The 26,507-nt window shown below is 35.1% G+C and overlaps 1 protein-coding gene across 12 annotated transcripts in view; it reads left to right on the plus strand.

The window, feature by feature from the left end:
- The window catches only part of ANKRD17 (ankyrin repeat domain 17), a 187,410-nt gene that overhangs the window by 95,152 nt on the left and 65,751 nt on the right, over positions 1 to 26,507 (plus strand). For 11 of the 12 annotated variants that reach the window (XM_055297355.2, XM_055297358.2, XM_055297356.2 and 8 more), the window contains exons 3-14: positions 6,048 to 6,204; positions 11,145 to 11,292; positions 11,530 to 11,677; positions 12,894 to 13,127; positions 15,482 to 15,576; positions 17,955 to 18,192; positions 19,563 to 19,754; positions 20,125 to 20,234; positions 22,176 to 22,263; positions 24,226 to 24,353; positions 24,608 to 24,751; positions 25,149 to 25,251. In XM_055297355.2, coding sequence (XP_055153330.2) covers positions 6,048 to 6,204; positions 11,145 to 11,292; positions 11,530 to 11,677; positions 12,894 to 13,127; positions 15,482 to 15,576; positions 17,955 to 18,192; positions 19,563 to 19,754; positions 20,125 to 20,234; positions 22,176 to 22,263; positions 24,226 to 24,353; positions 24,608 to 24,751; positions 25,149 to 25,251 — 1,785 coding nt within the window. Of the gene's footprint in view, positions 1 to 4,028; positions 4,124 to 6,047; positions 6,205 to 11,144; positions 11,293 to 11,529; positions 11,678 to 12,893; positions 13,128 to 15,481; positions 15,577 to 17,954; positions 18,193 to 19,562; positions 19,755 to 20,124; positions 20,235 to 22,175; positions 22,264 to 24,225; positions 24,354 to 24,607; positions 24,752 to 25,148; positions 25,252 to 26,507 lie in introns of those variants that run through there. The other variant, XM_055297364.2, reaches the window with a different exon arrangement.

The following is a 26,507-nucleotide window of genomic DNA, read 5'->3' on the forward strand; positions in this document are numbered from 1 at the left end:
GCAAATAGTTGCTTCATTTTTCTAAGTTGTGTAATTATTTCTATTTTTTATATTTTCTTTATGGTAGCTAACAAGCTAGCCTTCCCCCTACTTCCCTTCCTTTCTTTCTCCACCTCTCTTTCACTTTTCCTCTCCCTCACCCCTTTATTTCCTTCCCTTTTTAAATGGAAATTTTCACTTACAAATCTAAGAGAATAGTGTAATGAAACCTCTGTATGTTTATCCATCATCCAGCTTCAGCAGCCTTCAGTGTACAGGCAGTCTTTTTTCATATCTGCCTATTACCGCCTTGCTGACATCGCCACCTATGTTAATTTAAAACAAATCTAAGCACCATACCATTTCATATATATAAATATTTTAGTATGTATCTGTAAATTAAGAGTGTTTAAAAGGAAATATAGCCATAATACTATTTCAGATTTAAAGAGAAAAAAAAAGTAATTCCTTAATATTGCCAGTATCCTGTCAATGTTGTGATTTCTTCAATTATTTTCTGTCTTTTTACAGTTGGTTTAAATCAGGATCCAAACAAGGTTTACATAGTTTTAATATTAATTATTTTCCTTAAATATATACACATACTATGTACCCATAAAATTAAAAATTAAAAAAATTTGTTTTAAGTTTAATCATAACAGTTCCTCTTTTTTTTTCTATTTATTTGTTGAAGAAATAGTCACTTCTCTCACTTTATGGATTTTGCCTGTTGTGCTTCCGTGTGTTGTATTTCCTATTTTAGATCCACATACTTGATCAGATTCAGGTTTATTCTGATTTTGGCAAGAATAGTCATTCATAATGCTGTGTATTTCCTTATGTATCACATAGGCACTGTCTGGTTGCTTCTCTTTTTGTGATGTTGAGATTGAACAAGGTTTAGGTATCCGATATGTTTCTTGAGAAAGGATGCTTGAGAGGTAAAATTTTTTAGACTGTCTGAAAATGCCTTTCTTACTATCTTCATACTTGATAGTTTAGCTAGGTATAGAGTTCCAGTTTAAAAAACCACTCTCAGACCTTTAGAGTTACTAAACTTCTGGTGTTGCCAAACTTATTTATGACTTACCCTGTCTCTGTACCACTTGTCCCTATTCTCCTTCCCCAAAGCTTTATAATTTTGGCATTATAAAATTTCAGTCTCATTTTCAATACTTTGGTTGGCTTTTCATATTTAAGATTTTCTTCAGATGTCTGGGGATCCTTGGGTTCTGTTTTTAGTCAATAGCAATGCCATAAAAAGCTAAATTCGAAAGTCTGGATGCATGTTTTGTTGGTTCATTTCACTATACAGCATGGATTAGTTTTCTATTGCAGCATAACAATTTACTATAAATATAGTGGTGTGAAACAACATCCATTTATTATCTCTTAAATTTCTGTGAGCCAGACATCTGGGGACAGTGTGGCTGGATTCTCTTGCTTATGGTCTCAAGGCTGAAATCAGCTATCCTATGTTCCTTATCTGTAGGCTGTGGGTGAACATTTACTTCCAAATTTATTGTTATTGGTAGCAGAATTTAGTTCCTTGCAATTGTAGAACCAAGATCCTGATTTTTTTATGGGCTGTCATCTCCATAAGGTTGCCCACATTCTTTGACATGTGGCACCCTCCATCTTTAAGTCAGCAGTGGCAAGTAGAATCCTTCTTGTGCTTTTAATCTCTGACTTCCTTATCTCCAACCAGCCAAAGAAATCTCTGCCTTTCACAAGCTCATTTGATCGGGTCAGGCCCACCAGGATAACCTCGCCGTCTTTAGGTCAACAATGCTATATAATGTAACTTAATTTTGGGAGTAAAATCTGTCAAATTCACAGTGACTAGGTTGTAGGATGTGTACATCAGGGATGGGTAACCTTGGAATCATTTTATTAGACACACACCTGCCAGTGTTTGTCTTCTGAATAATTAACCCAGCAACCGTAATTCTGGGAGCTGACAGTGGGAATGGGGCTGAGGATTTCACTACTTATCATGTAAACTTTCACTTAATGCGTTTATGTAGTACTTCATGTCATCCTCCTGTATACCTGATGTCTCCTAGTCCAGGACCTTTCTAGTTTGGTTTCTTTAGAGAATAATCACCTGGCTGTTTAGTTTGGCAATGAAAACTTGTGTCTGATTACTCCTCACAAATGTTCAGCTGGTCTCCCTTTTTTCTAACCAAAGCCTCACCCCTGTATCTGGTACATCTCATACCTGACTCCTGTTGGGCTAATGGTCTGTTTCTCTTTTGATAGTGGTGTTTCAGTTATTCTGTTCTATAAGTTAGTTACATCTCTGGTTTACTTTGTCTTTATACATTTTAGCTTATATATTTAGCTTATATACAAATTTTTCCTAGTTTTATCATAGATGGAATTTCTCTTGCATTTTAGTCCTCTGAGTAAGTTCTGAGAGGAAAATAATTATGCATTCAATTATCTTAAAATTAGATAATATTTAATAAGTTTAACAGTGTTAGTAATATTAATAATTTTATTATAAAATAATAATATAAATAATATTTTAATGTGCCCTCTATCTGAATTTCTTTGGTTTTGTTGTTCAATTGATTAAATGAGAGAATTTGGATATAATAATCTGGTCATTTTGTTCTTTTTTTTTTTTTTTTTCCTCCTTTGGAGAGAGTCTCATTTTGTCACCCAGGCTGGAGTGCAGTGGCACAATCTTGGCTCACTGCAACCTTCACCTCCTGGGTTCAAGCGATTCTCCTGCCTCAGCCTCCCAAGTAGCTGGGACTATAAGGTGCATGCCACCACGTCCAGCTAATTTTGTGTATTTTTAGTAGAGACGGGGTTTCACCATGTTGCCCAGGCTGATCTCCCAACTCCTGAGCTCAGGAAATCCACCCGCCAAGTAGTAGGATTACAGGCGTAAGCCACCGCACCCAGCCCTTTTCTGTTTTTTGATCTTCACTTTAACATTCAATAGCTGGATAAGACCAGAAAAAAAAGAATTACCATAATTCAGGGTAGCTAGAATTAATAAATTTTTGATTACTGTTAATTAATTCAAAAGGTTACCATCTGTGTCTTTGGTTTCTTCCTAGTTACGTTTATTAAAATAGTTATCTTTACTTATGAAGATACAACAAGTTCATAAAGATTTAAAGTAAGATTATTTGTTTCTTTTTAAAACAGTGGTTAGTTTTTACTGAGCCAGATCTGTCCTCTTGCCTAGTTCCTGTTGCTATCACTGACAAATATTTGTTATATAGTGATCTCAGATGGCTGAAAAATTGGAGCTAATTTTTTTCATGTGGAAATTCTTCTGTGATCTTGATCTCAATAGTGCCTTCATATATTTAACCAAAAGATGATCTATTAAATATTGTAGTAGATTCAGAATATAGTATGATTTTTAATATTAGTGACATAAATTATATAGTAGGTATCAGTCTTACCAGACCAAGACAGTTTTTATTCTTTGTACATCTTAATTGTAGCAGATATGAAATTTGACTACTCTGAACGTTTTTTTATGGCTATAATCATAAAGGCTTCTTGGCAGATTTATTTTTGGTTTTGTGAGATATAACATTTGATATGTTAGTTTTTTTATTAAAGAAAAGCATAAAAGTATATCTAAAAGTACTAATCTAAAAATCATTCAGGATAGCAACAGAAAAAAATATTTTAAAGGCAGAGATGGTTAATAACCACCTGTATGAAACCTAATTGTTGCTTTTGCAGATATCGCTATAAAGCATGCTTACCCCTAACCTTTTTATTCTAACTCAGTGCTTAATCTAGGCTGCCTACTTTATTATAAAGTGCACTATAAAAATATATACTTTCAAAACTTTAAACATGAAACTTACATGATATTATTGAACACCTTTCACTGTTACATATTTATCTGTGCATATATGTTTATTACCAAGTGAGTGGTCCTTTTTGTTTCTTAGTTAACTAGTTTGTTGTAAAACCTATAATAGCCTTTCTTTAATGTGCATTGGAATCATACGGGGATCTTTTTTAAAATGCAGGTTTTGGATCAGTACATCATAGGGCCTGAGATTCTGCATTTCTGACAAGCTCCCAAGCGATAGCAGTGCTTCTATTCAGTGGACCACATGTTGGATAGCAGGGTTCTGTAATATCCATCATAACATTAGAGGTAAAGGTTTTTAATCCTAGCTGTTTATCAGAATTGCCTTAAAGCCTTTAAAATATGTAGATGCCAGGCCCTGCGTTCTACTTACTGAATTGGATCCCCAGATTTAGAAAAGCTCAGCATCTATATATTTGAAAAGCACTACAGGGGGCTGGATCACACGTGTAAATCTAGCCCTTTGGGAGGCCGAGGCATGTGGATCATTTAAACCAGGAGTTCAAGACCAGCTTGGGCAACATAGTGAGACCCTGTCTGTACCAAAAAACAAAACAAAACAAAAAAAAAACAATTAGCCAGGCATGGTGACGTGCGCCTGTGGTCCCAGGTGCTTAAGAGGCCAAAGTGGGGGGATCACTTGAGCCCGGAAGGTCGAGGCTGCAGTGAACCATGATCATGCCACTGTACTTCAGCTTGGGCAAACGGGTGAGACCCTATCTTAAAAAAAACAAAAAAGCACCACAAGTGATGCTGATGGGCAGCTTGGATTAAGCACCACTGAATTAAAATAATAAAGGTTAGGGGTAAGAATGCTGCATGCTTTATAGGGATATCTGAAAGAGCAACAGTTAGGTTTCATGTAGATGGTTACTAACCATCTCTGCTTTTGAATTTTTTTTTTTAATTTTGCAGTTCTGAATGGTTTTCAGATTAGTACTTTCAGATGATTTTAAGTATATGTGATAAGTTGTAGACATAATTCATTTATAGCTTATCTTTTATATATAGTCTGGAATGCCTTTTTAGGCCATATTTTGTCCACAGGTGATAGCCCAGTAAACATTCTTAAGCAAAAATAGACATTGGCCTGATGCAGTGGTTTACACCTGTAATTGGGAGCACTTTGGGAGGCTTAAGTGGGAGGATCACTTGAGACTAGGAGATCTAAACTACCCTACACAACATAATGAGACCCTACCTCTACAAGAAAGTTTAAAAATTAGCTGGGTGTCTTGCTGCGGTGGCTTATACCTATAATCCCAGTTCTTTGGCATGCTGAGGCAGGAGGATTCCTTATGCCCAGGACAATGTAGTGGGACCCTGATTCCTCCAAAAAGTAAAATAATTAGCCAAGCATGGTAGTGCACACCTGTAGTCCCAGCTACTTGGGAGCCTGAGGCAGGAAGATTTTGAACCCAGGACGCTGAGGCTGGGGAGTATACTGCAATCGTGCCATGCACCCAGCCTGGGTAACAGAGCGAGACCCTGTCTAAAAAAAAAAAAAAAAAAAAAAAAAAATCAGCCTAGTGTGGTGATGTGAGCCTATAATTCCAGCTACTGGGAGGCTGAGTTGGGCAGATCACTTGAGCCCAAGAGTTCAAGACTGCAGTGAGCTATGATCATGCCACTGTACTCCAGCTTGGGTGACAGAATAAGACCCTGTCTCGAAAAAATATATATGTAAATTAAAAAAAATAAAATGTAGACATTTCCCAAATCATAGAGATGGTGCTAGCTTCTGGCACTACTGGCGTCAATGAGTCAAAAATAATTTTATCAGGACTCTGTCCCTTTCTCTTTCTGTATCTCTGTTCTCCTCTATGTTGACTTTATTTTAGGCAGTCTTTTTCTGTATGTGGTGACAAAAGTGGCTAAATAGCTTATGACTCACATCTTACCAATTTAGCAACCTTTGAATATACGTTCTTTCAAAGATATGACAGAGTCTAATTGTCCCATCATAGGCCAAAGACCTGTCTCTGGCACAGGGTCACAGGATCAAGTACCTATGAACCACACGGAATGAATAAGATTATTAGAAAACTGGAGAAGAGTGATTTCTCAAAAGATGCTGGGCAGCCAATATATATGTCTACTCTACCATTTGGAGGTTATTTGTTAACATACACAGTATAGCTTTAAGTAACTTGAATTTTGCTTTGTTTCTCCTTTTGGGTGTGTCCATATTGGTGTGAAAATAATATAATAGGAATAGGAAAATTGTCCACGGCTGATGGTAAAGCCTTTGCAGATCCTGAAGTACTCCGGAGGTTGACATCGTCTGTTAGTTGTGCGTTGGATGAAGCTGCTGCTGCACTTACCCGTATGAGAGCTGAAAGCACAGCAAATGCAGGGCAGTCGGACAAGTAAGTACATTTTTGCTGCAATCAGTATGAAATCATTTTCTTAAAAATAATAACAAATAGCTAACATTTACTGAGCATTTATTTTGTGCCTGGCTGGCACTATGCTAACCACTTAACATGTGATGTCTTATTTAGATTCACAAAAACTCTGTAAGGTATAGATTTTGTTTTTACTCCCATTTTACAGATGAAAAGTTAAAGAGAGGTGAGTAACTTAATCAAGATCAAATAGATAATAAGTGGCAGAGCACCAGTGTCTTTCTGACTGCAAGGCTGATGGCCTAGTCAATATGTTCTAAAAGACTTTTTGCTTATTTAGATTTTTTTTTTTAAATGTATTGGTGACAAAGAAGTAAATGTTTTACAATTAGGCCATTTTACAGTTTATTTGCATAGTTCTGACCATTTTAAAGGGTAAGGCTTTTTATTTATTTATTTGCTTTCTGAAGTCTTAAAAGAAGTTATAGATCTAGTTCCTATAACTTGAATGTGAGTCCAGGGACTTTATTTTTTTATATCCTATAATTCCTTGTATATAGATAGCACTTTACAGTTAGTAAGGGCTCAGTAAATGTTTTGTGACATGGCATTTTAAGCTGTTCTGATGATGTTATCCAATAAAAATCACACCATCTCATATATAAGCACAATTATGGATGTATATTGAAAAATGGAAGCCAGGTGTGGTGGCTCACACCTGTAATCTCAGCACTTTGGAGGCCGAGGCAGGCGGATCACCTGAGGTCAGGAGTTCAAGACCAGCCTGACCAACATGGAGAAACCCCGTCTCTACTAAGAATACAAAAATTAGCCGGGTGTGCTGGTGCATGCCTGCAATACCCGCTACTCGGGAGGCTGAGGCAGGAGAATCACTTGAACCTGGGAGGCGGAGGTTGCAGTGAGCCGAGATTGCACCATTGCACTTTATCCTGGGCAACAAGAGCGAAACTCCGTCTCAAAAAAAAAAAAAAAAAAAGAGTGACAAGAAAAATGGATAGATACTTCAAGGAAGCAACTAGAAAAGAATCATTAATAGATGTTACCATTTTCAACCCTTGGTGGCGTCTTTTTGCCTACTCTAATAAAATGAAGCCATTTTATTTATTTTAGCAATTGCCTTAAAACAATTGAGAACATCTGAATATTCTATTTGGGTTTAGAGAGTAAATTATAGCATTTAAGAATTCTTTGTTGTCTAATGGTGTTTTCATACAACATTTTTAAAAGCATAATAGAGAGGTTACATAGTATTAACAAGGTCATGAATTTGCTGTTTCTCTTGGCTCTATATTAGTGTTCATTCATTTAGATTTTTGTGTTTGTATTAACTTGCTTTACCATTCTTCTCATAGGTTGACTCCCTTCTTTGGTTAACCTCGGTTTCTATTCCATAGTAAATGTTCAGTTTTACTAGCCTAAGATATCGTTGGTAATCTCCAAATATTTTTTAATGTGGTGCCTAGTAAGATTGGCAAGAGAAAAAATTAAAACACCTTGAAGGGTATAATAAAACCAGTTCAAGCAAGAAACAGAATACAAAAATAAAAAGTCACAGATGATTTTGCATTGAAAATACTGGAATTTAACAGCAAAAAAAATAGAACATATTTGTGAGAATTATATTTATTCAACAAAGTTTGAGAAAGATGGCAGACTTAAGTGCAGTGAGTACTATGTGCCACATTTTTATAGTAGTTAAGGACAGTGCCATGTGCCAGGCTTAATATGCCCTTCGCCCACAAGTTTTTAAGTTCAGCTGTTGCTAGAGTAGATCCTGTAAGGTTGTTTTAAAGCTGGTATACACACATGGAAATTGAATGAAAAATTCAAATGATAATATAGATTAGGGTATATACATAAAGAAGTGAAAGAGACAGAGAGAGACTACTTTGAAAGAGAGAAAAGGTATGCTCTTATACAGGAAATGTCTTATGGGAAGGATTTGTCCTAAACATGCTTAAAAATGATAGAGAGCATTGAGTCTAGGGACTGTCAGTGTCCTGTGAAATGGGAAATCAGAAGAGATGTTTAAAAGACAAATTTATTTAGTACTGGTCGAGACTTTCACTTTTGGTAAGGGGACAATACAATTAACATGTAAATAAAATACATAGTATGGCACATAATAATATAATAACTATGGGAAAAATTGAAAGGGAAGTGCTAAAGCAGTGTTTGGGTTGGAGGTCATCTTAGTTCATTTTCTGTTGCATATAACAGGATTCCTGAAACTGGGCAAGAAAAAGAATTTATTTCTTACAATTACGGAGGCTGAGAAGTCCATGGTCAAGGGGCTGCATCTGGTGAGAGCCTTCTTGCTGGCAGGGACTCTCTGCAGTGTCCTGCGGCAGCACAGGCCATCACATGGCAAGTAGGCTAAGTGTGCTAGTTCAGGTTTCTCTTCCTTTTATAAAGCCTACCCAGTCTCACTCCATGATAACTAATAATTCATTTACCCATTAATCCATTAATTCACGAATGGATTAACTGATTCATGAAGACAAAGCCCCCATGACTCAGTCACCTCTTAAAGGCCTTACCTGTCAGTATTGCCACATTTGGGGTTAAATTTCACGTGGGTTTTGGAGAGGACAAATATGCAAACCATAGCAGAGGTCATGTTACAGTTTTTAATAGCATGGTCAGGGAAGTCCTCACTTAAAATGATGGCTTTTTAGGAAAGACCTGAAATAGGGAAGGGAGTGAGCCATGTCTGAGAGAGGAACTGTCTTGGCACAGGAACAGCAAATGCAAGTATTTGGAGGTTGGAGCTTATTTAGCATATTTGATGAATAGCAAGAAGACCAATGTGGCCAAAGTGGAAGGAATAATGGTGAGAGGGTAGGAGATAAAGCCAGAGAAGTAAAAGGGAAGAGGAATATGGTATCCTGCCACTAGGCATATCTTGTAAGGATTTCAGCTTTTACTGTGAGTGAGATTATAGGACAGTGGAGGGTTCTGAGTAGAGGAATGACATGTTCTGCTTTTCCTTCCTTCCTTCCTTCCTTCCTTTTTTTTTTTTTTTTTTGATGGAGTCTCACTCTGTCACCCAGGGTGGAGGGCAGTGGTGCGATCCTGGCTCACTGCAACCTCCACCTCCTGGGTTCAAGTGATTCTCTTGCCTCAGCCTCCCGAGTAGCTGGGACTATAGGACACGCCACCATGCCCAGCTAATTTTTTTTTTGTATTTTTAGTAGAGACAGCGTTTCACTGTGTTAGCCAGGATGGTCTCGATCTCCTGACCTCGTGATCCGCCCTCCTCGGCCTCCCAAAGTGCTGCGATTACAAGCGTGAGCCACTGTGCCTGGCCAACATGTTCTACTTTTCTTTAAAAAAGATCTCTGTGGTTTCCTTGTTGAAAAGAGCCTGAAGGAGAGCAAGTAGTGTGAAGGCAAGGAGACTGGTTAGGAGGCTTTGCCATATCTGAGACAAAGATGTTGGTCTTAAATCTGGGTGATGGTAATAACAGAGCTATAGAAAAGTGATTAGCTGTAGGTGCCTTTAGTATCTGAAATGAAAGGGCCATATTTTAAGAGGATAATAAAATAATTGAGTTATATTTGAAATAAAAAGAATATTAATAGCCCTTGATTTAGTTTTAGGATTATTTTATACAAAAGTGAGAATCTTTAGAAATGTCTACATTTGGAATTGTTTTGGGAAGTTTGTGGGGCATATACTTTTCTCTCAGTTTAATTTTTTGTTACTCCACTTTTTCCACTCTCATTTTGCTTGAGTTCAGCTTTTTCTTTGCCTGAATTTGAAACTTTCCCCCAAATTTGATTGTATATACTTCCAAAACCAAAACCAAAAAAGGCTCATCAGTTATTCATTTATTAATATTACATTCTCCCATCTTTTCTGTCTGATTTCCCTTTACTTGATGGAAGGACTCACATAGATCTTTATAATTAGTAGAAGTTTTGCCCATTTTATACTTTTTAATTAAATTTTATAAAAAAATTTCTACTGACCAAACAAAAGAAGTATAATTATGACCTGTTATTTGTATGTGATTTCTGTAAACTTTCATGTTTTAAAATTTTATGTTCTTTCCCCACTTACCAGTAAATTAGACTTTATCCTGCAGTTGCATAACTGAAAACATTTTGGAATATTGATAATTTTAATTCAGTGCCATTAATACGTAGATTGTAAAAAACTCAATGAATTCAATCATTTTTGGCTTTTTGTTATGAATCGTATTGAAATAATCATCCTTGTTGAGCACTAACGTTAGCATTAGTCTGTTCTCACTCTGCTATAAAGAACTACCTGAGACTGGATAATTGAAGAAGAAAAGAGGTTTAATTGACTCACAGTTTCACAGGCTGTACAGGAAGCATAGCGAGGAGGTCTCAGAAAACTTACAATCATGGTGGAAGGCAAAGGGGAAGCAAGCATGTCTTACCATGGCACAGCAGGAGAGAGAGGGGAAGCAAGCATGTCTTACCATGGCGCAGCAGGAGAGAGAGAGAGAGCAAAGTGGGTAGTGCTACACACTTTTAAACAAACAGATCTCATGAGAACTCACTCATTATCATGAGAACAGCAAGGGGGAAATCCACCCCCATGATCTAATCATCTCCCACCAGGTCCCTCCCCCAACACCGGTGATTACAATTCAACATGAGATTTGGGTGGGTGCACAGAGCCAAACCATATTAACTGTCAAGATTTGACATAAAAATCCAATACTCTGGCTGGGTGTGGTTGTTCACATCTGTAATCCTAGTGCTTGAGAGTCTGAAGCAGGAGGATTGCTTGAGGCCAGGAGTTTAAGGCTGCAGTGAGCTGATTGCATCACTGTACCCCCTCCTGGGTGACAGAGCAAGACTGTTTCTAAACAACAAAAAACAAAACAACCAAAAACGATATTTATGCGGTGCAGTTTTTTAATATTCTTATATTCTGGTATTGTGATATTCTTTCCGTAATAGCCGCAGTTTGGCAGAAGCCTGTTCAGAAGGAGATGTAAATGCTGTGCGAAAGTTACTCATTGAAGGGCGAAGTGTAAATGAACACACAGAGGAAGGGGAGAGCCTCCTTTGTTTAGCTTGTTCTGCTGGATACTATGAGCTTGCACAGGTTCGTATTATCAAAATAAAGCTTATTTGTTGTTTTTTTAAAAACTGGCTTGCTTACTAAGGAAATAATAAATCCTTCCAACCATTAGGATTATTTCAACAAATAGTTTTGTTAGATAAATTTTGTGTGCTTATAGCTCTTTTACTGTGACTAGGTAGACGTTATATAAATACATGTGTTCAAAATTTTTTGATGATTATTTCCTAATATCTTTTTAAACTATTTTTCTCTCATAAGGTTTTGTTGGCAATGCATGCAAATGTGGAAGATAGGGGAATCAAAGGTGACATTACACCTTTAATGGCTGCTGCTAATGGAGGACATGTCAAAATTGTGAAGTTGCTGCTAGCTCATAAAGCAGATGTTAATGCACAGTCTTCAACAGGTCATGCATATTTCTTTTTCAGTTTTGCTACATAGTAACATCATTTGGTAATAATGGTTTTGCATGAAAGTGATGTTTAGTGCTAATTTTTCAGTTCTCTTATTTCTTAGAAGTGCTACGTATTCTCATACATCTGTGTATGAGTTTTGAAGTATATAGAATATATTTTGAATGATATTCTTCCTGTTTTGTTTATGAGGGCAATTGGCCTTTTAAGGTTCTTTAAGATAAAAGTAAAACACTGACCCAGTTAGACGGACCACTCTCTTGGAAATTGAGAGGTGTGGGCCGTAGTGCTCAAACCCATGTTTCCAGTTTTTTAGAAGAGGAATGGGAAGATAGGGAGACCAAACGATCGTGGAACAAAAGGATAGTTCATTATTTCCTACTGTTACTAAATTGTGGCCCACAGAAAAAGTATTGTGAAAACATTGTGTCCTGAAAAAGAGCATAACTTTAGTCCAAAATATATATATATTTTTTTCAAATTTGGGCCTAGATAGATTTGTGTAAAAGTTCTAAAATTTCATGGGAATGTTTTGTGCATTTCCTTCATGCAGATTTTTCAAATTTATTAAATATTTTTTAAGGTCATGTTCTGATTTGAAGGGATTTTTAGAAATTCTTATTTTACCCAGAAGGTTGATTTTTCTTGTAACATGGGAAATTTTTATCAGCAGAAAAGAATGTTTTAGAAATTATTGAATTCAAATTCAAATTTAAAAATTTGAATTTGATCAGTTAACTAGTATTTGAAGTTGCAATGAAAACATATATGATTAAAAGGTAGAGTATAAGGTATGTATATGATGAATAATTTTAGGTTAGAGACATTAAAATTTAAAAAAAAGCTTGTGAAGCATTTCTCTCATAAACATTAAAACAACTTTTTTCTCATCTTAAGGTAAAACTTAGCTCCGGGGCAGACTTGCCCAGTTCTTTTACAACTCCCCAGTCTGGATAAGTGTATATGATTTTCCACATGTATTTGACTTTGGTTTTAAATGGAAAAGGAGAATAGGGAGTTGATTTCAGAAAGATAAAATGCAGCAGGAAAGGAATTTTATATATAGATATATATTTACATATATGTATATGTAATTTAATATTTATTATGGTTGTAGTCTTCCGTTTCCATTTTCTTAATGTAAATTAGCACTTTAATTTATTTTGGTATTTTATGTTAATGTCTTTTTATTTTTCCTAATTAAAATAGGCAATACAGCACTTACATATGCTTGTGCTGGAGGCTATGTAGATGTTGTAAAGGTGCTCTTGGAATCCGGTGCTAGTATTGAGGACCATAATGAAAATGGTCATACCCCTCTTATGGAAGCTGGAAGTGCTGGACATGTGGAAGTAGCCAGATTGCTGCTAGAAAATGGGGCTGGCATTAATACGCATTCCAATGAATTTAAAGAGAGTGCCCTTACCTTAGCTTGTTACAAAGGTACAGTATAAACCTTTCTTGAAACAAAGTTTTTAAACATGTGAAATTATAATTATTTTATGTAATCTTGTTTTTAAGTTAAAAAATAAAATAATAATAGTATATAGTATGTAATTAAAGGTTAAATGAGTGTTTACAGTGTTGTAGTTTGTTTACTATTTAAATTTTTAAAATATAGATTTAACATTATAAATACTGTCACTGAAAAATGAGTATTAATTGATCTAATTATCAGAAACAGTTCTTTTAATATGAACTGTATAATAGCTTTGCATGTTGGGAAGATTTTGCTTGGTATGAAGGGGTACATGGTATTTTAAATGATGTCAGTGAACCTGAAAATATTGATAGTACAGAAAATGCCCTCCTTTGGCAGGCCAGACAATTGCCTGGAAAGATGTTTGGTCTGTAGATAATTAATGTTCTATATTCTAGATTGTTAAAACACAGCCACAGAGCTGAACATTTTTTAGACTCCACATGTATGACAGATAAATGGCTGTAAAGTAAGGTGTTTTACTTTTTAAGAAAGTAAATTAAGAAAATTTTTTATTAAGAAAGTTTTTTATTTAAAAAAGTCATACAATTTTGTGTTTGTTTAGCCACTCATTTCTGTTTTTTATGTCATCTATCTATATAGTTGTTCCATATTATTTACATCATAAATTCTTGACCCCTAGGCATCAAGAAAAAGCTTTTGCAAAGCCTAGTAAAAAATTTAAGGAGGCACTCATTCTCAGTGACTAACCTTTAACTTGCACAAGCTTACATGTGAGTGGCTCCTTAAATTTTGCACCCTGCACTTTGATTTCCTCACCCTAGTTCTGGCCCTGGTGTTGTTTTGTTCTATATAAGAGTAGCCAAGGTTGTTTGATGCCTTTTGGAATAATTTCATTTATAAACATGAAAATAATCCTTATATATTTGGATTAATTGACTAAAATTTAACTTAAATTTGAAAAATATGATTTATTTATAAAGTGCTTTTGATTATCTGATGTTAATAGATTTTCAGATAGGGAGCACAGCTGAGGTCCCTTAGTTCCCTTCCCCAATCCTGTTTATAATTAGGTAGAGGCTGATCTTCATTGGGAGGAAAGGAGGTAAGCCTTGGGGTGTGCTGACTGGGTGGCTCTCTCCCCTTCTCACAAATACTTTTGAACCCAGTACTGGCTTCGTTTCACTACTGAGTCCCTGCTGGCCAGAGAGCTTTGAGATGGGGCTGCATGTAACTACTCTGCCCTCTCGCTTTTGCTTGTAGCCCCACCCTGCTATCCAAAAGGGGCATCTGAGGTTGGGGCTTGCAGGCTTTAATTAGAAGCTGGATAGCGAACTGAGCTGGTGGTGAACATCTCTACTACTTCCAGGTATCCATGGACCCCCTACCCTTCCTCTCTTTCTGGTGAGGTTTTATAGGATATAGACTGACAAGGAGGAGTTAGGGAAGAGAGAGAAGTCAGGCTGAGACTGAGCACTAATGTGGATTTTGGGGAGGAGAGAATGACAGAGAGGAAAAGGGATGGTAGATAGTTGGCAAATATAAGACGTGGCAGATACTACACTTACTCACCGAAGTAAATTTTGTTTAACTGTTTACCTGTGACTCCACTATCTGTCCTTCTCCCGCCTCCCAGTTGAATAAGAATTGATCATAGCTCATTCCAAATAAAGCTGGGAAAAATTAAATAATTTTTCTATTGTTTTTTGCATAGAATCTGAAGTCTTTTTTAAATTATAATTTGTCTTCTTCTTTTTCACCACTTGTATCTTTATATGAACTGAAGCATATGGTTTATTTGAAACTGCATCAATGTGTGTACATGTTTATATTATAATTAAATATATAAATATAAATTAAATGGTGTGGTTTGAAGAATATTTTTATACATACAGTTCCCAGTTTATTAGCAGGTTTTTCCTAAAATGTTTCTGAGTTAGTTATTGGAACTTTAAATACCTTTTCTCACAGAAATAACTTGACCGATCATTATCTCAGGCTACTAGTTCATGAAAACTGATTTATTCCGTAGCATACATAACATAGCTATAACATGCCTCGGCTCTTAAAAGGTTGTAGAGGGAACATTTTGGGTGTTGGATTTTAATGGCATCTTTGTTCACCTCTAGCAGGGACTCTAGTAGCAGCAGTTTATAGGGCAGTAGGGTAAGGGGTAGAACAGCAAGATCACTTGTATAATTTGTGTTCTACAATTGAGGGTGGCTTCTAGTTGACTTTATTATGCTTATAAATTTAATGCTGTAAGTTAAATATAACTTTTCAAAATATTATAATTTTAAAAAATATTTTGGAATAATAAAATATTTTCAAGTAATCTTGTACACTTTTGGTTTAGGACACTTAGAGATGGTGCGATTTCTTTTGGAAGCAGGCGCAGATCAAGAGCATAAAACAGATGAAATGCACACTGCTCTAATGGAGGCTTGCATGGTAAGATTGGTGAAATATGTGAAATATGTTTATATATTAACCAGGGAGAGACAGAGTAGTATACAATGAATGCCTTTCCAATGGGTGCTATGATTCTGTTTGTCAGAACCTTATGGAATCAGTTGTACAACATTAACTTCTATTAAAGTTACTTTCTGAAGCTTTACAATGCTACCTGCATTTTCTTAGTCTCACATAACTATACCAAAGTGACTCTTGTAAAGATTGGTTGAGGATATGAAAAAGGAAAATATGGCCAGTCATGGTGGCTTATGACTGTAATCTCAGCATTTTGGGAGACCAAGGTGGGAGGATTGGATTAACAAATTAAAATGGAGGCCAGCAGTTCAAGACCAGCCTGGCCAACATACCAAGACCCCCTCTCTATTTAAAAAAATGTTAAAGAAAAAAGGAAATATGATTCGGAGTATGTACATTATTAATAAGCATAACATACCTCAAACCAATAAACTGACTAAACAGAAATTTAAAAGTAGAACCTAATTTATGTTACATAATTTCTCCTCTCTCGAGGTCTTTTCTGAGCCCTAGATTGTCTTTTGAAGAGCTGCGTTTTAGAGTTTGTATTCGGGAATGGCTCATAACAGTACTCTTAAACCTTTGTATCTTAGTTTATGATTTGTGACACAGAAATGGGTCAAAATATTATAGAAAAATATATGAGGAGAACATTCCAGCGGTAGAAAGGGCCCCCAAAGAATCTGAAGTTTCTTGTGTCATCTTCCCTTCAGAGAATAATTATTGAAAGGATGTTAAAGTTTATTTACTATTTTTTAAAATATGAGGTAGCCATTTAGGACTTGAGTTATCTGTTGTTTTCCTTATTGCCATCTTAGTGTTTGCTTTAGCAAATTTTTTTTTTTAGCAAATAAAAGTTTTTCTAAGCTTTTGAGTTCTTCATCTGTAAAATGAGGAAAATATCTTTCTCTGGAGTTGTGAAGATTAAGTGAGATAATGGGCATAAAACACATTAATAGTATTAACAGTAACAGTTTTAAAAGTTACCCATGGTTAGGAAATTTAATCATTCTTGCCACCCCCTACTGAGGAAATGGCCTGTGTGTAGATTAAGAAATTAAAATGGAATAATCTGTAGGTCTAGCCAACATGCAGTGGAAGTAAATATAAGTGAAAGATATTAGTAGGGGCCAGACATTTGAAAGACTTGCTATAATACTGAGTTTTTAAACTAGGATTTAAAGGAAATGTGGGAGTTCACTGTCAAGGAAGAAGATTCTACACTGAAGAAATAGCAAAGTAATCAAACTAATAAGACATTAGAGTCTTCTCTACAAATTGAAAAAGAAAAAAAGTAGTAAGACATTAAAATTGTGTAATGTGACAAGCATAGAGGCAAAAATGGGCATGGCATGTTTGAAAGAATATGTCTGGGAGATAACATATAGATGGAAAAAAATTATTGAAGGACAAAAAGAAGGGAAAAGAGGGCCTTGAAGTTGCCAGTAATTAGGAAAGCAGAGGGAAAAAATGACCAGGAGACAGAATATAGAATTTTCTTTTCTTTTTTTATTCATTTTTGTGACAGGGTCTCACTGTGTTCCCAGACTGGAGTGCAGTGGCATGATCATGGCTCACTACAGCCTCAACTTCCTGAGCTCAAATGATCCTCCCTCCTCAGCCTCTCGAGTAGCTGGGATAGTGTGCACACCACCACGCCTGGCTAATTTTTGTGTTTTTTGTAGAAATGGGATCTCACCATTTTGCCCAGGCCTGTCTCAAACTCCTGGGCTCAAGCAGTCCTCTCTCCTCAGCCACCCAAAGTCCTGGGATTACAGGCGTGGGCCACCACACCTGGCCCTTTTCTTAATTTCACTGGTACTTGGATGATGAACAATATAGAAAGTACCATGTATGCATTGTGTTCCCCTAACACAGCATGTATCCTTCCCCCACTTCTCCAAAAAGGGTTCCATTTTTTTCTAACTAATCAAAAGTTTGCTTATCCTTAAAGATTCTTATGAAAATTCTTCTTTTCCTCTCTAAACTTTATCCTTTTAGCATTTAAGTTTGTACCATATAGTGTTGATGTTATCTGTGGTCTCACTATAGTCTCTTATTTCACATACTTACTGTTTTTTTTTCTAATGGTTAATAAGCTTCTTGACTGAAGGTATCATGTTTCTACTTATTTTATATTTTCAATCTCTATTTCCTTCTTCTACGTTAACAGAATATAGGCAGTGCGTAATAAATACTGATTTACTCAACTGTTAAATGTAGATCTATTCCTTTTTGAGTGGAGATAAACTTCACTGTATAGTAATTGAGAAGATTTCACATTTTCCAAGATTTTTTTAATGGTGCTGATTTAATTTTTTAAATTGTATTATGATTAGGATGGCCATGTTGAAGTAGCTAGGTTACTTCTTGACAGCGGTGCCCAAGTGAATATGCCTGCTGATTCATTTGAGTCACCATTAACTTTGGCTGCATGTGGTGGGCATGTGGAACTTGCGGCTTTACTTATTGAAAGAGGAGCTAGCCTGGAAGAGGTCAATGATGAAGGTTATACACCATTGATGGAAGCAGCTCGAGAAGGACATGAAGAAATGGTGGCATTACTTCTCGGTCAAGGTAACCATATCTATCAAGACTCTAAAGTATAAATGTGTAAAACCTAAGAGTATAATTTTATAAAATTGGATTTTAGTATTTCACCTTTCTAGTAGAGTTGCAGTGAGCTATTACACAAACCAGTGATAAAGTATTTACTGTGAAAATGGCTCCCATACTGTGTTAAACAAAATCAAAGAAACTTCTTTCATATAGAGCTTTCAGAGACATCATGTGCTATATGTGAACGAAAAACAGAATTGGTGTTGGCAAGGCTTGTGAGTTAAATAGGGGAATATAAGAGCCAACATTTCTAAGGGTAATATATCAAGAGAATGTATTCTTTTGGGGGCAGAATACCTACTAATAAATATTTAATAGATCTAATGTTTTATAAAACAGTATGGGAAACCACGCAGTAAAGACTAACTTGATGAGAGTGCAAGAATGCACACACATTAGAAGCTGTCAAGGGGCTCAGTACATAAACTTTTTTGGGAAGAGTGAAACAATTACTTCAATATGTTAAGATATCTTCAGTTTAGATGTAATCTCCCATTTCTGTATTTGTAGTGTGATTTTATTTTTCTTTCAGTAGTAAAGTTTTTGTCTGGACAAATTTAAGAGGAATGACACTTTTAAAAAAACTTTTGTTTTTATTTAGAAGTAATGTTGACTATAATTTTTAAAGCGTAGGTTTTGGAGCAGACTTCTTAGGTTGAATCACAACTCCACTGCTTGCCAATTTTGTAACTTTAGGCAAGTTTCTAACCTTCTGTGCCTCAGTTTTCTCATGTGTAGGGTTGTTGGTGACAGTTAATACATGTGTATAAAGCTAATAGAACAATGCTTGTCATATAGTGCCTGTTGAGTGCTAGCTATAGTGATGGTGGTAGTATTGATGACAATTCTTGTGACCTTGTGTAAATTAAACAACCTCAGTTTCCTTAGCTGTAAAATGGAACTAATGATAATAATAATAATACCTAAATAAGTTGTAAAATGCTTTGATATTGCCTAGGAAATAGAGCTTATTGAATGTTAAGATTTTTATCATCATCATCATTATCACCAGTATCTTTATCATTTTTCAATCACTATAATGAGAAGATGTAGCTTATTTTTTTAAGTTTTTTTATCACCTGACTTGTACCTTCTGGCTGAGTTAATATTACTCCAGCTGTGGTACATCAAATCTGGATGTGATTTTAATAGTTTTGTTTATTTTTATTTTTAACTACCTTAGGAGTTAGGAGAGAGGCACTTTCTTATTTATTATAGTAATATAAATGTTCATTTTTAAGATTCAGTGTATTAAGAAACAATCATGTTTTTCATATCTCTGGAATAAGTTAATGACTTTCTTTAAATAATTAGAATCTTTATTTTAGGAGCAAATATCAATGCACAGACAGAAGAAACTCAAGAAACTGCCTTGACTCTGGCTTGCTGTGGAGGCTTTCTGGAAGTGGCAGACTTTCTAATTAAGGCAGGAGCCGATATAGAACTAGGGTGTTCTACCCCTTTAATGGAAGCTGCTCAAGAGGGTCATTTGGAGTTAGTTAAATACTTATTAGCTGCAGGTAGGCATTTTTGCATCTGGAAGAAGTTTTTTACATGATTTATTTAAGTAAAAATGTCATAATGCAAATATTTTTATGATGCTATGATACACTGAATGTGTGAGTTTAAAAAAAAAGTGTGATATACCTTTGTATGTATTCTGAGCAGTTTACCTTACTGCTGTTAGAAGTATCTGCAGCTTTAATTTCAACCAGTTTTGTTTGTAATTTTTTTAATGCCTACAATATTCTCTGTTTCTAGAAATGAATAAAGTTTGAATTTGTTTAACTTGAGGAGATATGACTTATCCAGAAGAAGTTTTTATTTTCGTCATATATGTCTTACGGCTCTTTTATTAAGTCTATGTATTATTTGTTGACACTACTACAGGAGCTAATGTTCATGCAACAACAGCAACAGGGGATACAGCACTAACATATGCCTGTGAAAATGGTCATACTGATGTAGCAGATGTCTTACTTCAGGCAGGCGCAGATCTGGTAAGCTATGTTACTTTTTAAATCTTAATATTTAACAATAAGAAATTAATTTTAAATTATGGAGAGTCTAGACAAAAGGTATTTCTTTACTTTCAGTTTTATTGTTTGTTTGGGTTTTTTTTTTGCCATTCTTTCTCTCACTTAGTCACATTTTTTTCCACGCTGTTTAGTGTCCATTCTTATTTTCCTTAATAGGGTTATTCACTGCATTATTCCTCATTTTCCATAGAAAAAGGAAATTTTTGTGTTACAGATATTAATGCAGACTGATTTTCCCTTAGGTATTTATTTAACTAGTTTTAGAAGCTTTTCTGATTTGGTATAAAAAGGCAAATGTGGCTTAGAGGAATTTCAGTATTGCTTAGGAAATAAATTATGCCTACAATATTCAGAACATTATTAAATAATAAAAGAGTTTAAAACATAAATAATAAATAATCTTTTCCCTCAAATACTTTATAATTTCAGAAAAAATAATAGGTGACAAATACTGAGGTTATTATAAGAGATGTTGTAGTGAAAATGCAGAGTAAAGAAGATCAGAAGATAAAGCAGTCATCTGATGTATTATTTTGGGGATGGCTAAAGTTTAGAAAGATAGATATGGCAGTGTTGTGGCTAAAGAGATATTTCAATTGGAAAAAATCTTACGAGTGAAGCCTGAGGGGTAAGGAAGCATAAAGCAACTGTGTGTGGGTAGAATAGGTGGTCTTCCAGTCTAGCCTGCGGGGTAATAGGAATAAGACGTCCAAAGGCCAACTTTAGTTAAAATGTAAGCACCCATATATTTATGGGCCTGAGATTCTAAGATTAATAAGCAACTGTGCTCTTTCCTTCATAGTTTATGACAAATTCATGTGCAGGCAGCAACAAGCCCCCCCTTCAGTAATTAATTTTATAAACTTAATAATTTATAATTTAACCTTTCTTTTGTCGTTTATGAGAAGAGAATGTTGAATTAGATTATTGTTGGGGCCACTTAGTGTTAGCACTAAGTCTAACAAGGGAGACATAAGCACACAACTAACTAGAATGGAACATGTATAATAAGTGCTTCGAGCTTGTTAGACTTAGAGCTTCTTCAGTGTAAGAACTGTATTCCTAGTGTTTGCCACAATGGCTCTGAAACATACAGCAGTGAAATCTTTAGTACTTGGTTAGTTGATGGCAATTAGAAAAACCTAGGACATGGCTTAAGAGAAAAATCAGAAATTGTTCATCAGATGTGAAGGCTTGTTTAAAAAAGAAATTAAAAATGCCATACAAAAGATAATTTTTCTCAAATCTTTATTTTTTTAAGGTTGAAAATTTCACCAGTAGTGTTCTTGATTACTTAGTAATCATAAGTATGCAGTAGAGTCTCCATCCTTTTGGGACCCAGAAAGCTCTTGTAACATCTTAGAGTTGATGGTTTTAGAAATGTTTTTATCATTTTTGTATAAGAGAAACTAGAGATAATAGGAAGTCTGTAAAGAGATGGTAATGATGTACTTACTGAAATTTATAGAGGTGGGATACACTCATGAGAGGAAAATAACTTGGAGTGAATGAGGATAATGCTCATTATATTGATTGTTCGGAGAAGGCCATGCTAGAGTACCATACATGCATATTCAAGTACCGCAATTCATTGTGTAGAGAGAAGGACAAATTACTCCGATGCATTTAGATGAGGGCATCACGATCACGTGACTATAACTTCAAATTTAAAATTATTTCCAGTGCTCACTTTGGCAGCACATATACTAAAATTATTTCCATAGAACATGTTTATAATTTGAGATTTTTTTAATTTAAAAGTATACTTCTTAATTTCCTTCAAAGCATTATATTTAAGTATTTAGATTCAGAAATCAGTCCAGTTATTTTCCTTTTGATTTCCCTGAAAAAGAATACTTGTTCACTGGCAAGTAAATGTCAAGTCTTTTTTTTTTTAAACAGGAACATGAATCTGAAGGTGGAAGAACTCCTTTAATGAAAGCTGCAAGAGCTGGTCATGTTTGTACTGTTCAGTTCTTAATTAGTAAAGGTAGGTTTGTATAAAACAGTTGTCTTTTTTTGAAAGGTATCTACCCCTGCCTTCATTTAGACATTTAAGGGTAAAGGTCTTTTGAAGGCAAGAGGGTATCATATGAGGAGGGATGCTACTGACATTTAATGAATGAGTGGATAGTTGATAAACATCCTGCCATGCACAGACCAGCTTCAAACTAGAAATAATTGTCATACCAAGTAGCACACTTGTTGTGAAACGTATAAAGGAAAGGGAAATTTCTCTGTGTAAAAACTGAGGATTTAGGTAACAAACTCTGCTGTGTTCATGTACTATAGCATTATCTTGAAACCTGGAATTTTATGATGTTTCTGCCACTAAAAAAGTTTATGGCAAGTAACATTTCTACTATTTCCCTGGTTTTATGTTTCCTTTTTTATAAAATACAGGGAGCTGTATATAGTACAAAAAATGTTCACAATTGAAATGTGACAAATATAGCAAATTGCGTGAGGATCTTCATTCATGATCAGAAATTTTAGTTTGAATACCAAAGACCTTAATGACCAAATAAAATAAAAGGGAGTATATTATTACTTTCTTTAAATTATTTCTTACATGCTTTCTATGAAAGTTCTAGTTGAGACAGTTTCAATTCAGAGTTCATCATATTCTTAAGTATAAGAGATTACAGATTTTACTTTTGATTCTGCATTGATAAAGAGGAAGCCAGGTGTGGTGGCTCACCCTTGTAATCTCAGCACTTTGGGACCTCAAGTCAGGAGGATCCTTTCAGTCTTGGAATTCAAGACTAGCCTGGACAACACAGTGAGATTCTGTCTCTACAAAAAATTAAAAAATTAGCTGGGCATGGTGGCTTGCACCTGTAGTGCCACTAGTTGGGAGGCTGAGGTGGGAGAAGCACTCGGGCTCAGGAGTTGAAGATTATAGTGAGCTATGATTGTGCCACTGCACTCCAGCCAGGGTGACAGTGTGAGAACCTGTCTCAAAACAAAAAAAAGATGTAGGCCATATACAATTTTAAAAGGCAATAATATACCATTTTCTTCACATTATAATAATAGTAAAGAAATCTCAAGTTTATAATTGTTTATAGGTAAAGAAAATTTGACATAACTTACTGGTGAAATTACTTTCAACATTTTAACATGCGCTGGTGATATATATTCATAACAGTATTCTCAAACGTAGCATTATGTACATAATCACTGTCCCCTCTCATTGGTTAATTTTAATGAGTTCGATTTCAGTTTCTTTCTGCTGTTTTATTTCCATTTCCCACGTTACCTAGCACAGTAATCCAAATTAGGGATAGAGGTCAGGTGCAATGGCTCATGCCTGTAATTTCAGCATTTTGGGAGGCCAAGGCGGGAGGATCACTTGAGCCCAGGAGTTTGAGACCAGCCTAGGTAACATGCAGGGCAAGACCCCATTTCTACGAAAACAACAAACGAGTAAATTAAGGATACATTCCTATTTGGGAGTAGGGGTGAATTATCTATTTTCCTTGTCAGGAATTTACTAATGAAAAAAAAAAGGTACTATTCTTTCTATTTAGTGTTTGTTCTCTACATAAAGCCCATAGAGGGCAGTATAGTTTATTTTTATTCAGTCATCTTTTCTACTGAAGAACTTAAAATACAAATAAAACTTCATATTTTACTTTTAATACAGTTATTACGTTATGAGTAATGGGTACTTTGGTATCTTTTACTGGTGCATACTGAAACCTTTTCAAATTATATCATGTTTGTCTGGGATTTATTTACTTTAGAATAATCCAAGATGGGAGAGGAGAATTAATGTAGGATATTTGTGAAATGAGATTGGCCTTGTGTTTATAATCATTAAAGCTCGGTAATGGGTATGTGGAGCCTTATGATACTATTTTCTCTACTCTTCATGATTTTTAAATTTACCATAATTTTAAGAAAAACCATTCTACTAATATGATTTTCCATGCCTTTTCTGTTTTAGGAGCGAATGTGAATAGAACCACAGCTAATAATGACCATACTGTACTGTCCCTGGCTTGTGCAGGGGGTCATCTGGCAGTGGTGGAACTACTTTTGGCTCATGGGGCAGATCCTACTCACCGTTTGAAAGTATGTAACTCAAATGTTTGTGCATCATTGTGAATTAATATTTCTCTCTTGGTCATTATTACAACATATCATGTACAAGTTCCATTCATAATGGCATTCTAAGTGTAAATTTTCTCTTTTTTCACTTGAAGCGTTCTTTACCAAACCTATGATTTTAATGTGTCTGGGACCTTTTGACTTTGTCTTCCTAAGTGATTCTGTAAACTAACTTATTTTTCTTCACTTTTTTCCCCCTTCCATATTCACTCTTTTAGGATGGCTCAACTATGTTGATAGAAGCAGCAAAAGGTGGCCATACAAGTGTTGTTTGCTATCTCTTGGATTATCCTAATAACTTGCTTTCAGCCCCTCCACCAGATGTCACTCAGTTAACTCCCCCATCCCACGATTTAAATAGGGTAAGATTTTAAAAATTAAAGCATTTTATGGTATGTCTTCTTTATCCTAACTCTTTCACTTATAGTTTCTGTTTAAATTAGGTTTTTTTTGGTTCTAATATGTAGTTCCGTTTGTAAATATGTACTTGATACAGTTAATGAACATCTGGTACAATATTCAGATCCTAGATGATATGATTATGCTTTAGCTTTTAAAGGTCACAACTTGAATTCAAAGCCTACTAAAAAATGTCATGGTAGACAATTTGGTGCCAACATATTTTAAGTAAATATGTCATTGTCTAAGATGACATATTAAAAATATTTTCAAAAAATCTCTAATTTATTCTTTATTTAGAGCATATTACTTAATGGATTGTGTAGGACACTAATAGTCACTTAATGTCCTTTGTCTTAGGCTCCTCGTGTACCAGTTCAAGCACTGCCCATGGTTGTTCCACCTCAGGAGCCTGACAAACCACCTGCCAATGTTGCCACCACTCTTCCTATCAGGAATAAAGGTCAGTTATACTTCTAAAGACTTTCTTACTTGGTGTCCAGGTAAAAATAAGATTACCAAAAAACAGCCATTTCTACAAACAAGGAATTTTACTAAGTTGGCATTATTAAATTTTTTTAACCCATGATAAAAGCATGTTATTGGGAAAAAAAACAGTTAATAGCACTAATTTGTGCTACAATTAGAAGTTTTAGCATGAGAAATTCAGATGCTCATCTTTGATGCAGTTCTGATTATCCATGATTTCCTTTAACAGTTAGTAATTTTTATTCATGTAAAATGTTAAGCTGGGTATAGTTGAACAATATTTTTATAAATTACTTAAATCTCTGCAGTTATAAAGGCATAAATTAACAAGATGTATCAAATATTAGAAATTTATTTTAGAATGACTGGCTTAATACAGATTTTATATCTGATCTGGGATACCTTTTCTCAACCAATAATTCAGTTACTTGAGATATGCTTGTTTATTTCTCTAGAATTCTGAGGTCCATATTTGACTTGTGGATGTTACACCATGCATGTTCTTAAGTAATGTCCCCAAACATTTTATACCTACTGGTTTGAATCAGTTTTTCTTTTTAAAAGTTTTACCTGAAGAAACAATGCAGTTTTTATTTTTTGGTTTTTGGCTACGTATATTCTTTTATGAACAAGAATGCTAAGTATTTTCACCAGCTCTTTTCAGTCACTACTATCAACCTAGAGCCTTGGCACCTTTTTCAGTTGGTATAGCAAACAATTGATTGCTATACCTATAGCCAGATCTGTCTATTCACCTGGCTGTCAGAAGATACAGTGGATGGCATAGTCCAGCATCTTTTCTTCCAGGGAAACTGAATCCCAATTCTCTACTGGCCAGATAGCTGTGTGAATATGTGAATTTATATCTTGCCTCTATTCTTGAAGATGGTAGGCCCCAACAAAGTCATATATTTTAGTTGGATTTTAATTTCTTGTTACTTCTTAGTGGTTTGGGTACTTTTTGTGTGTATGTGTGTGTGTTTAAAAGGCACAGACTATGAAATGTGAAAAAACCTGACTTAGAGGTCTGTTTTCTCTTCACCCTAATAATTTAGCATTATTGTTCTGTTCTTATGATGAGTTTTAACATCTTTATGACCATATAAAATATCTACACATAGCCTTAGATGTTACTTTGATTGCACACTTAGGTATCACAAACCTGCATTCCTCTATTGTCTAATTTTAGCCATGTGATATTTTTAAGATTCTGAAATTAATTTACAAAGA

This window comes from Symphalangus syndactylus, chromosome 10 (assembly GCF_028878055.3).
Source record: "Symphalangus syndactylus isolate Jambi chromosome 10, NHGRI_mSymSyn1-v2.1_pri, whole genome shotgun sequence".
NCBI lineage: Eukaryota > Metazoa > Chordata > Mammalia > Primates > Hylobatidae > Symphalangus > Symphalangus syndactylus.